This window comes from Paramisgurnus dabryanus, chromosome 14 (genome assembly GCF_030506205.2).
Source record: "Paramisgurnus dabryanus chromosome 14, PD_genome_1.1, whole genome shotgun sequence".
Classification (NCBI taxonomy): domain Eukaryota; kingdom Metazoa; phylum Chordata; class Actinopteri; order Cypriniformes; family Cobitidae; genus Paramisgurnus; species Paramisgurnus dabryanus.
The window spans coordinates 4731225-4744440 of record NC_133350.1 but is presented as its reverse complement, the minus strand read 5'-3'; the positions used below and the strand labels follow the sequence as shown (position 1 = coordinate 4744440).

Sequence of the window (13216 nt, the reverse complement as noted above, 5' to 3'; positions counted from 1 at the left end):
CTGTGAAAACCCAACTAAAGTAACATTCTGTGAAAATATAAACTTGATATCTTTAATATTGAGTAAGTTAGGCCATGCCTAAGATTGAAATTAATGTTTAGGTATTTTGTGCTATAATAAAACAGTGTCAATAAAATCATAATTTTAAATCATCACTTTCAGTGTTATAAATGACAATTTGAGTACTATAACTCAAAATCTATGATTTAAAGGATTACTCCAAAATTTTGATGTCTTTCTTTGTTCAGTCGAGAGGAAATTATGTTTTTTGAGGAAAACATTCCAGGATTTTTCTCATTTTAATGGACACCAACACGTAACACTTAACACTTTTTCTCTAAAAAAACTCTAAAGGTTTGTCATTTTTGACAAGAAAAATAAAAAATATGCACTTTTAAATCGCAACTTCTCTTCTTCCTCCGGCTGTGTGACGAGCCAGCGCGACCTCACGTTATTGTGTAGTGACGTAGAAAGGTTACATATATGAAACGCACATTTGCGGACCATTTTAAACAATAAACTGACACAAAGACATTAATTGGTATCATTCGACATACAACAACGTCGGAACGGTCCTCTTTCTCCACACTTGTAAACACTGGGGCGCAGTTTCGCATACATCATCCGTGACCTCTTGACGTGATGACGTTTTACGTGAGGTCGCACTGGCGCATGCAGGACCGGATATAGATGAGAAGTTGTGGTTTAAAAGTACTTTTTTTTTCTTGCCAAAAATGACAATCGTTTCGCTAGATAAAACCCTAATGCCTCGTTTGGGATCATTTAGAGTCCTTTGAAGCTCTTTTGAAAAAAACTGTTAAAGGAACAAAGAAAGACATCAACATTTTGGATGACATGGTGGTGGTTAAATTATCTGGATTTATTTTAAGAAAATGGACTTATTCTTTAATTCAATTTAATTTAATTTAACACAATACCAATTTTAGTCATTTTTATGAGACTATGACTACTTTGATGCTCCTACTAGGGGCGATTTCCCAGATCGGTTGTAGATAAAGCCACAACTAGGCCTTATTATTTTATAATATTTATTTAAGTAGTTTTTTAGAAACCTACCTTACAAAAAAATAACAAGACAAAACAATAACACTGATATATTTTAAAATATGTGAATGCAAGCGGTTTTAGTTAAGACAGCTCAAAGATGCATTTTAGTCTTGGACTAGACTTAGGCCTTGTCCAGGAAACCGCCCCTTGAATATGAAACTGTGGATTTCCTAGACAGGGTCATACAGCTTCCAAAATAGTTTAGTCTATTCCAGCTGCAAAACAGTGAATGAAAGTAACAAATTTGTTAGATGACTTGTTATGTTCTCCATTGCATTTCGTACGTTTCATTGTAGCATTGTTTTATATAACACTTCAAGCACAAGACAAGCTGCATCTAAAAAATGTTTTGAAATATACAATGCAACAAAATAGTACAGTTCACACAAATGCCCCCTGACCTCACATGGGGTTGTAACTTAACTTGTTCAAATGATATCAGTACATGATTTTACTTCTTCTTGTTCATTCTGTTCTTGCTGAAAATAGAACCACCAAACATTCAAGGCTATGAGCGAAAAAAAATGGCAGAGCCGTAATGCATTGCATGTTGCACAGCATTCATTCATTCTCTTCCCAGCCGCTGCTGATAATCACAAAGGGATGTGGGCTTCGTGTCGCCGCGGTTAGCCATGGCGCTGGGAATCAGTCGGGGAGTCTTTGTTGATGATGTGAAATGGTGTAGAATCATTACGAGAAGAGCGCGACGGCAGGTGGCGGCACACCAGCGCTCGAAAGCGTTCGCGAAAGCGACTGGAGAGCAGGTTGTAGATGATCGGGTTAACAGCGGAGCTAAGGTAGAACAGCACGCCCGAGATTATGTGCACGTATTCAAATATGTTATGCATGTGGTCCGTCCAATTCGTGATGAAGCTCCACAAGAGTCGATCGATGTGGAATGGAGCCCAACAAATGGCAAAGACCAACACCACCACGACTACAGGAAAAAAGAAAGGAGACATTTAGTAAATCAATGTTTTAACAGTTGTGAAAGATCCTAAGCTAGTGTTCACTTGACAACCCGGTTGTTTTTGCAGACAAATGTACAAAATGTTCCTATAGCTCAATTGGTAGACATGGGTTGAATTCCCAGGGAGCACACATACTTGATAAAAGCGTCTGGCAAAAGCACAAATGTAAACTTAATGTGACTAGATAATCAATGAAATGTAATAAATTACTGTTAAAAAAAGTACTGGGTCGTTTTTTAGCCCATTATTGAGTCAGAAAAGGACAAACCCAACCTTTTGGGTTGTACTTTGGGTTGTTTCAGACCATTGTTTGGTCAAATAGAAACATTTTCTGGGTTAATTTAACCCAACAGCTGGGTTTGTCCCAAAGGGTGACTTTAACCTCATAAGACCACTTTTTTGTTGTTTGCACCATAATAAAGGCTACTGTCCCAGTTAAAGCTACATTTTTAACATTTTAACTTTTTTCTAGCAGTATACAGTAATTTACTTCTATTATAAAAGTCTCTTTCTCGCAGTTGAAATGTAAATATACTTTTACTTAGTGTGATAAACTTATCTTTTGGTTCACACTAAAATAGCTCTTATGCACATGCACTATTAAAGGAGAGAAATGTGTCTTGCTTCTAGTCACCATTCATTATGATGGTTCACATAGCAAAGTATGAATCCTACGGCTGCAGAAAATCACAGCATGATGCTTTATCCACAGTGAAAAACACTTTGAGGATCACATCATCCCCATTAGGAAAAAACGTGAAAGGACATGAAAGTGTTTTGTGCGTAGGGTGGTTGGTGAATTTATTCTTGTTTTGCTGTGCTTCACCACTTCAGGCAAGTTTTCTAAAAAATGAAAACAAACTGGATGCTTTGAGAATGATGCACAAAGTAGATAAAAGAAAAAAGATTACTGTGTGAAATTACAAAGTAAAATATTCCTGACTGCTAAGTATTACATGTGGTTAAATTGCAATTTTTACTTAAGGGCAAATTGTTCATTTGGTACCTGCTTATTTATTTTTTATTAATTTATTTATTTTTCAATGACACAGTAAGTACCACACTGTGATAGAAATGCCAGATAGAGCCAAAATGTCTTATTTTAATGAAATCATGATAGAATTGGAGCTGCTATGTTATCACTGTTAGAAAACAATGATGAACAAAATTTGCTGTCACTGGGGCAGCAGTACGTTTTAAAATGGTACTAATATGTACCATAAGGTGTATATGAAGAGTTTGGTTCCAAAACGCGATAAACATCTTTTTTTAAATTAGTTACCATCAAATCAGTATTGTTTCTGGTCAGTATTAAACATTTAATTTTATAATAAATCTTTGAAAATCAAATTATGGATTTGAATTTTTTATGCATATAACCTTAAGATGCTATGTGACAGTTTGTAACAGAAAATAGTGGTTTTCATCTTGTTGGAAAACTAATTTTTACCGAAATTAGTCTAAATGGATTTATTGCGTTTTGGAACAAAACTCTTTATAAATATCACATACTTTTTCTTGCCACTGTACCTCTTGAGGTACTAAGACTGTGAACTTTTTCTTTAACCCATTTTTTGAAAGGGTACAGCTGGGGTACATATTTGAATGACCATTTTTTCTGACAGTGTGTATATGGAGGTGTTCTGCAAATATTTGGCTATGACTTACAGTGCATCTTGGTGACCTGCCTTCTCAGTCCTCGGTCCAAATGAATTTTCCAGCTGTCATTGCTGTGGTTCCTGCCCAGTTTGCCTTTCTTCTGCTTCTGTCCTCTACCCAGTGTCAGACCAATCATCAGATACAACACGCTGATCACCATCATGGGGACAAAATAAAAAAGTATGGTGGTGACCTGGATCACCAAGTTATAAATCCATTTAGGTTTGAGCAGGTTGCAAGTAGCCGATTCCAGCACTTTCTCTGGCAGGTAGTAATACTGCAAGCCATGGAGCGAGGTGTTGGGAATGGCACAGAACAACGCCATCGCCCAAACACAAGAAATAACCCGCTGGGCGTGCTTGTTGGTTATGGCGTAGCGGGTTTTGAGCGGGTGCACCACAGCAAAGTAGCGCTCCACGCTCAGCACTGTGACATTGAGCACGGATGCAAAGCACACCATCTCGAACAAGAAGACCTTGAAGCAGCAGATGCATTCTGCAAACGGGAAGGGGTAGTTCTGCCACAGTTCATAGATCTCCAGGGGCATCCCGAATAAAAGCACAAGAAGGTCTGAGATAGCCAGACTGAAAAGGTAAAGGTTAGTGGGCGTTCGCATCTTCATGTCCTTAAGGATTACGGTGCAGGTCAGGAGGTTCCCAACGACGCCCGTGATGAAAATGAAAATGTACGCGAAGGTTACGGGATAAAAGAATGGAGATCGTCTAGGGCCCAGGAGCCTAAACAGAAGTTCATCCAGGGTCTGAAGGTTACAGCGTCCACTCTCATTTCCACTGATGTTAAATGTGGTGCTGTTGCAGAATATAAAGTCCTGCTCTGATACATTTACGGGCTCACAAAGGCAGGTCAGGGCCATTGTTGGCATTAAATGGTGAGATGCTTAAATCAGGCTGGAGTCAATACTGCTTTAGAAACTGCCAGCCCTTGGGTTGGGTACTGATCATGATAGATACCTGTGAAAGATGGCATCATGAAATAAAATATAGATGATGATTTTGTCAGTTACTTTTTACAGCAATAAAAACACTGCATTTTTTTGTTTTAGTTACTTTCCCCCTTGGATTCTCCTTGCTTAAAGCATTCCAAACAAATTCTAATAATCCTGAATAATTAAACACAGTTTGACAATTTCCTACCACCTGCAGAATCCTCTTCACTTAAAATGAGATCTTATACGCAAGAATTTTCTTAATTGACAGTGGCCAGTCACTTATATTGTAAAACTCATATTATCAGGATAAGCGAGGAGGACACAGTGTTTTTGGCCCAATCTAGAACTTCATTTATGTATAAATGATTAAAATTTCTTGATTATTACCTTAAAGGGTGAATAATTGACGATGGGCCATTAAATTATTCAAAAATAATGCATACCCAAGGCGATAATGAGGTTCGCAATCTCTTTGCTGCTAGTGCCTTCATCAAATATCCTGCATTCCTTCTTTTGTTGGTTCTTTTGTCACTGATGGTTTTTAGCTTTTTAATGATATTTTTAATGAAGGAACATCAGCTGCGAAATTCATCTGGCGGCTTCTCTTTCTTTCTTTATCTCTGCATAGTGACTGTTTAAATATGTTTCACTTGTTGTGCCTTTATAGAGTAGGTAAATCCACCCTGGTTGTGGAGTAAATAAAGACACTGCTGCAAATATATTATAATAAGGGGTGCTCAAACTTTTTTAATGTGGGACCCACCTTGTCTACCTGTATGTTTTGTCATAAGTTTAATTGCACCTGTTTTAATAAACCCTTTTACAGCCCACGTGATCAAATAGCCTGCGCGCGCATTTTGGCAACAGAAGTGGTGTTGTTCCCCATTGGTTCTAATGTGTTAGCAACTCAGAAAGTTTATTAAAACGGTTTCCCAGCATCAAAATGTCTAGTTGTTGCCACTTTATATTTGGCCATCTGCAAACGTCTTCTATCCACTCAACTATAGTACACAGATCTGGTAGCTGTGTTGAAAAAGTTGACAAACTTTGATTACTTTCTTTGTCTGTGTTGCTTCACTTCACTGCTGATTCTTGCCATACTTCCGTTTCCAAACTGCACGTGCATACGTTGCCACGTCATCATTGTATACAAACAGTAAAATGGTCTATATACCTGATTATTTCAAAATCATAATTGTTGATTTCCCTAATTATGATTATTAATGTTAATTGCACTTTACATCAAAGTTTTTAAATGTTTTAATAACTTTGCAACTGCATGACATATTTTTCATAAACATTCAAAAGAAACTGCTTCACTTGATTAGGTACTAATTAGCACTAAAAGATAATCATATAGTCTAGTAGCCAACTAGGTGAACCCGGAAATGTTGAGTACACCAAAGTTTTATTGCAGAAATGTGAAGTATGGGTCCCCAGCATACAGAAACTGCCGGATGCTAATTTGCATATGTTGAGCAATTTGCATAATTTGCATAATTAGCAATATTAGCTTAATCGTCCATTTTGACCACATATTTTGCACTAAATGGCCAATTTCTACAATATGTGAGTGGTTTTAGAGGTTTTAGATGATGCTGATTTCATTTCTGGCATTTTCAGATTTTAAAGAGCTAATTTTATTACAAATTTTGATTTATTTATTCAAATTTTTATTACTTTCAGTCATAATTTTAGGTTATTTTATGGTAAATACTAGCCTGGTTAGCCAGACCTACATCAAGATGTAAGGTCTGGCAACTCTTCACACAAACGGCTCAATGCAAGGGGCGGGATATAAGGTTGTCCCTCAAAATGCCTCTGCACGCAATAGGATAGCGCTATGACCAATCAGAGCAACGAAGAAGGTGACGTAGTTACCGTAACCAGTCGGCAAAACTCCAAACACATCTTTCTTGCTTAAAAAGGACTTCAGTAGGGTTATTTGCTCTTCTCTCAAAGAAAAACATAAGTCTAAGTCCTCCAGAGTCGCGGCCAAAGCCGCTTCAAAAGAAACCTGTTCGCCAGCAGCAGCAGCCATTCTTTGTTTTCAAGTAGGAACCGTTGCAGCTCTGTCGTCATCATGTTAAGCCCGCCCCACAGACGCTACACACGATGTGATTGGCCTGACCAAATTTTGGTTTTTGGAGCTGTTAAGTGTATTGTGAGTGTCTAGACTAAACCCTGGCAGCAAATATATTTTGCAGCCGCTAGGGTGCGTCTAGATTTCTAGGCTAGGTAAATACAATAATCTAACATTTCAGAATCATGAGTGCACTTATAAATGTTGATTCATTGTTTACAGGGTATAGTGAGGCTGAATCCCCTCCTGACACTTTTGAAGATTCAAAATAGCTTTTTGGATAAACAATGAATCTTTGTTAGGCTGAATGTTATGCATTTCTGGATGAAAAAGCAATGCGGGTATTTGACATAACTTGGATCCTGGAACTGTATGATACATAGTAATCGGGTAAACTGAAACTTCGCCAGACGCTAGAGTTAAAACTGAGTCTGGGCAACCCGGGTCAGCTCGCCAAACGCAAGGCTAACCAAGAGGGCTTCACCTCTGCACCAAGGCAAACATGTAAATATGCCATACAAGACAGGCCCCGCAAGTCACTAGGGCCATTCCAGAATGGCAGATGTGCTTTCCAGGTTGGTCCGCAAGTCGCAAAATCAAATGAGGACCCAGTTAAAACTCCGCCAAACGGAAGAGTTAAAACTGAGTCTGGGCAACCCGGGTCAGCCCGCCAGACGGAAGGCTAACCAAGAGGGCCTTACCTCCGCACCACACAAAGCACACACTGGCTAACACCTTCAGGCAAACTGCTATGCCTCACAATTAATAAAAAGGCAGCCTCATCATCTTCACTATTCTCTTCTGTTCTGTCATCATCTTCTCCAGACCCTTCATCTCTTTCTTTGTGTTCTTGGTGTTGTGTAAGTATGCAGTATATACCATCATTGCCTTTGCAGGAACAATAACTGGTACAGCCCAGACCTGCAGCTACACAGCTGGACTTTGCTGATGTACAAGGTTTCAACACAGCTTTGAAACCACAGCTGACAACATCTAACAAAGCAGGAGGAGCAACTGGACTTGAATCCTGTGTGGGCATAAGCAGTTCCTCTCCTTCCTTTAGACCCATCTTCTTGTCCCATCCAAACAAGGTGATATCCACAACCGGTGGATCAGGCTGGTCAGCTGATTTTCATAGTAGCACCTGTAGGTGGGCACGTCTTCCATGAAGGCGCATATTACGTTCTGTAGGAGGTAGTGCTTTCACTGCTGGGGGCCTTTTGCGCTTTCGGTAAATTTCATACGGGCTCCATCCAAGGTTACAGAGTTCCTCTGATTGTAAAGATATTTTAAAGTCGCTATTTTTGCCACTGCATGGTGCAAACAGACACTTCTTTCCTGACATTTCGACTTGATCAAAACGTTTCTCTTTGTTTTGAAAGTACTTAAAGGACAAGTTCGGTATTTTACACTTAAAGCCCTGTTTACAGATTGTTTATGATGAAATAGTGAAATAGCATCTTTTGCAGCGATTTTTGTGTGAGCATGTCAGTGAACACCCCTGACCACTCACTGAGTTTCACGTCTTTGTAAACGAAAGTTTAATGCATTTTAGAAAGGATTGTTCCAGTGCACCATTAAACCCATTGTAGAGGTGTGAGGTGAAACACAAACACCCAAAAATTCTCAGGGCAGCCGCATATGTCGAAATTTCAGCCAAAACCGTTCTATTTCATCATAAACAATCTGAAAACAGGGGTTTAAGTGTAAAATACCGAACTTGTCCTTTAAACCTAGATCCGAATGGTTAAATTAATACTACACGACAACTTGAGAAAGCAGCAAGAACACTGAATATCAAATGTTTTCAATCCATTCCTGATCAAATCACAAGAAGTCTGAATTTAAAAAAAGAAGAATACAAATTTTTTTAATAATGGTAACTAATTTTTGAACACCAGATTCACTCACCATAGAAATTCACAATGTACTGAACAAAACTGTCATTATAACTCATTATAACCTTTTATCTTAATGTGAAAACATAAATATGATATAAGAATATAAAAAAATCTGCAAGGATAATTTCGACTTTAAAAATAGACTATGCTCCTTTGCTTCACAACATACTTATTGTATATACAACAGCTCACTGCAACAGCTTATTTGCATAAAAACATGACCAGACCTTAAGAAATGTAAACATATTGAGGTTATCAACATTCACATCAAAGAGCATGAGTTCTTGTGATTCTGAAATGTGAGAATATAGTGTTTACCATAAAAATAACCTAAAATTTTGTTCGGAATTAATAAAAAAGTGTCTAAATTAATCCAAATCTGTTATAGAATTACCATTTTGAAGTCTGAAAGTGGCAGAAATGAAATCAGAATCCTCTAAAACCTCTAAAACCACTTACATATTGTAGAAATTGGCCATACAGTGCAAAATATGTGACCAAAATGGACAATTAAGCTAATATTGCTAATTATGCTAATTATGCAAATTGCTCAACATATGCAAATTAGCATCCGGCAGTTTCTGTATGTTGGGGACCCATACTTCCCATTCATGCAATAAAACTTTGGTGTACTCAACATTTCCGGGTTCACAATGGGGCTCTATGGGCTGGCTACTAGACTAATAGGGAACCATTTTTAGTGCTATATAGCACCAGTAAAGCACCATCCGGGGGTGATATAGCACCACTATAGCAGCAGATATGGTTCTATATAGCACAATTTGGTTCTACATAGGTGCTAAACAGGTACTATATAGCACTTAAAATGGTTCCCCTATGATTACGAGTCAGTGAACCACTTTTAGTGCTATTAAGCACCGTTTGTTTGTAGAGTGTAGTCTCCAAATGTCAACAAGATTTCCACATTAAACTAATCAAGGCTAAAATCTAAGCAATCATAATATATTAATATGTATATTTTTATAGCCTATGTTATATTTGAGGTAGACAGGCAGGCTCCAGAAAAGCGGCCATTAAGCTTAACGCGCTGCTTGCGCATGCAGTGTCCAACCACAATAAACGAGTGATGTAATGAACAACAGTTTGTTTTTTATATATTAAGTGTAATGCACAGCCAGCTGACCCACCTTATTCCCATGTGACGCACTTATTGGGAACCCATAAATTATCCCTTCAAGTGAAGGCATACTGCGGATGCATTGGTTTGGACATAAAGTTGCCGGTTTTGCACGGGTTTGATATAAAATCAAATATCCAAGGTTAGTTGTTTGCATTGGATTTTTTTATATATATTCGCTATCTCACGCAGCGAAGTATTTACTGCATATAGTGAACAATTGATTTTCGAGCGATCTATATAAACCTATTCAGCACCATCGCCATGGACAGCACCTGGTAACGTCGTACGTAAGAAAGTATACATTAAGAAACACGCTAAAGTAGGCATACAGTTCGGGAGACACGCCTAGAAAACGTATACCTGTAGTTAAGGTTTACCTTAAGGCTTCATAGCGCGCTAAGAGACAACGTCATCGGGAAACGCAGCCCAGATTTGTAGGCTACCTCAAAGGTAAAGGTGATACCAAATGTATTTATGTACCTAATGGCACATTTTGGCACAATGGACCATTTTAAAGCGAACTGCCACAGTGACAGCTGGGGTACATATTTTGACAATATTTAAGATCGTTCATGAGCGGCGCCTTGTGTACCTTCACAGATGGGTAGCCTACTAAAACACGTTCCGCTCATTTTGCTTCACTTCTCCCTGCTGGTGCTGATCGTCATATTGCAATCCGGTCAAGCACTTCTCTTGCTACATTAAAAAAAAATTAAAAACCTATATTTTGTATTGTTTTAGAATAGTAAAAACTTGTATCTTCGTACCTTCTGCTTATTATGACAAATCGCTTTATTATTCCTTAAGTCGCTTCGGATAAAAGCGTAAGCTAAATGTAATGTAAATGTTACCCAGCAGATTTGATTGATGCTTTCTATGAGATTTTATAATGCACATTTTCCTTAAAACTGTAGAAATCTTTAATAAAACATTTTTATACATTACAACGTGAAAATAGCCAACAGTATATAAAATGATATTATGTATTGTAAGCAAGAACTATTTGACATTTTAGCATCTTATTCGTTACTACACTGCTGACTAAATTTTATATTAAAATGACACTTGTAAATCGTCAAACAAATGATATTCAAAAAATATATATTTTAATGTATTTATGAATATGTCATAAGTTGTCATATGTTTATAAGTTGTATGAAAAAAGCAAAAAAGGCACGCACCTCTCCAGCGTCCTCCGGGCACACGCGTCGAATCCAGACTGATGTGCTATGCATAAACTTCAACTTCATTGTGTTCACATGTTCATAATCACTCCAACATCTTAAAGAAATAATTTTTTGTCAAAAATTGTGAATCCATGACAAGCGCTTCAGATCCGTTTTAATGCCTGATGGTTTGATTGGTGATGGAGTCTGAGCGCATCCAAATCACCCAGAAGATGGAAAGCTTTTGGGCTTTTATTCCGCTTGATTTTTCCTTCTGTGTTTTTATGGGAGAATCAAACAGTGAGATGCCTTTGATTGTGTATGTGCGGCTTCCTTTAAAGTGGAATCAACGAGGGATGCACTTGGTGATGGATACGTGTATGCGTAAACGTGCGCGCGTCTGCCTGCGTCTCCAGTACCACTCTATTTTATTTCAAATGCAATCTTTCTCCAACACATGTGGTCTGTTAGCATAAAATCATGTTCCAGTGCTTTCCAATAGAAAACTCTTAATTTTAACGCTATTATTTATTGTATTATTTAAAGTTTTCTTGAAATTTGCCAAATGCTCTTTTATGTTCAAAATAACTTTCTGAGTTTCAAAGATGGTTTTGACAAAACGAAAGGCTGGACCTTTTTTGGTGGCCTTGGAACAGGATGTACTTACATTAGGTCCATACACCTTAAGGTTAATTCAAAACCTTAATTTCCAGCTTGAAAGCACCTGTATACAGTCAGCTCTTTATCTCGAGACGTCTGTAAATGGAAGAGCATTTCTGTTATTGTATATGAATGTTTCTACTGTACATATTGTGGTTTTTGGGTTCACCATGGAAAACTCTAACAGCCACAATTAATAATGAATAATTTGATGAAGATTAAATTATAACAATATAAGAATAAGAGATATAAGAACGTCTTCAGAAAAGCCTGTATAACAAATGTACAGGAAATATCTAAATGTGATTTACTCATTAAAATTATAGGTAATGTTCAAGATTTTCAGCACTTATGCAAAGATACAAAGATTGCCAGACCTTCGTTAGTGGAATTCTAAACTTAATATACATGTAACATATTACATATGATGTATGAATGCTTTAACCCTAAAATGCTGAAAGAAATACAAATAAGTCACAATAATTCAATAGGTCAATATTAGATTTGGTATAGAGTCCACCACAAGAGGGCAAAGTTTGTGTCTGTAAAATGCTACATTTGAGAGAGAGAGAGAGAGAGAGAGAGAGAGAGAGAGAGAGAGAGAGAGAGAGAGAGAGAGAGAGAGAGAGAGAGAGAGAGAGAGAGAGAGAGAGAGAGAGAGAGAGAGAGAGAGAGAGAGAGAGAGAGAGAGAGAGAGAGAGAGAGAGAGAGAGAGAGAGAGAATTGTTCATATGTGTGCTTGTGTGTTTCTCACTGCTAACACACAAATATTTACTCAAACACAAATATTTACCTGCCATGTCAAATTTATTTGATTGATTAACTTATTAAACATGCTTCAAAAGAACATTAGAAGATCATATATAGAAGTACCGAAAAAAAAAATGATATGCAAACACTGTGGGAATCCGCATAAAGTATGCATAATGTTTTCAAACTGGACAAAACTGTAAAGCATAGCTAGATTAGATCATATAAGATAAGATTTAACAAGATAGCACTTTAATGATCTGCATGATACATTGATACAGATAACCGTCTGAGATAGCATGATTTGGTATATTGTTAATGTTACTAGGACAACCCAAAGTAACAGAAAACACACAATAAAAAATGAAAAGCGTGCACACAGCAATGTGCTTTTGCAGAATCCCTTTACTGCATAGATGAATGCTTTGACTGCTCTTTAGTGCTAAAGTGTTTTACTCTATCAAGTCTTCAGCTCAAAGCACCCATACGTCTAGTCCATCTGTCCAGGTTTTGCCCTGCATGCAAGCAGGTGTGCAGAATGGATGGAATGGGGGGGGGGCAAAGCTATTTTATGCATTCTGATGTATTAACACTGTTTAAGTGTTGGATTCCTCATGCTAAACATAGGAAAAGTCAGGCCCGGCTCCAGATATGAGATGAAAGGTAGGCCAAGTGATATTCCAGGTGGGACGGTCGGATTAGGGGGGTTCTTTAACGCTTTAATCTCACATGTCTATCGTTTTAATATCATATATTTAAAACAATTGTTAGAGTTGTTTGTTATTGTTGTGTTTTTCTTATTTTTAATATTTTTTGTACATATTTTGGAACTATTTAGTAACCTTTGTATAAAATATATATAAAATGG

The 13216-nt window shown here is 37.5% G+C and overlaps 1 protein-coding gene across 1 annotated transcript; it reads right to left on the bottom strand.

The window, feature by feature from the left end:
- Window positions 1–935: 935 nt before the first annotated feature.
- Window positions 936–11269, bottom strand: nmur3 (neuromedin U receptor 3). Its single transcript, XM_065242100.1, has 3 exons — window positions 10954–11269; window positions 3708–4669; window positions 936–2005 (listed from the first exon to the last, which is right to left on the bottom strand). The coding sequence occupies exons 2-3, from the start codon at window positions 4579–4581 to the stop codon at window positions 1695–1697; spliced, it is 1185 nt and encodes a 394-aa protein (XP_065098172.1). The 5' UTR covers window positions 4582–4669; window positions 10954–11269; the 3' UTR covers window positions 936–1694.
- Window positions 11270–13216: the final 1947 nt, after the last annotated feature.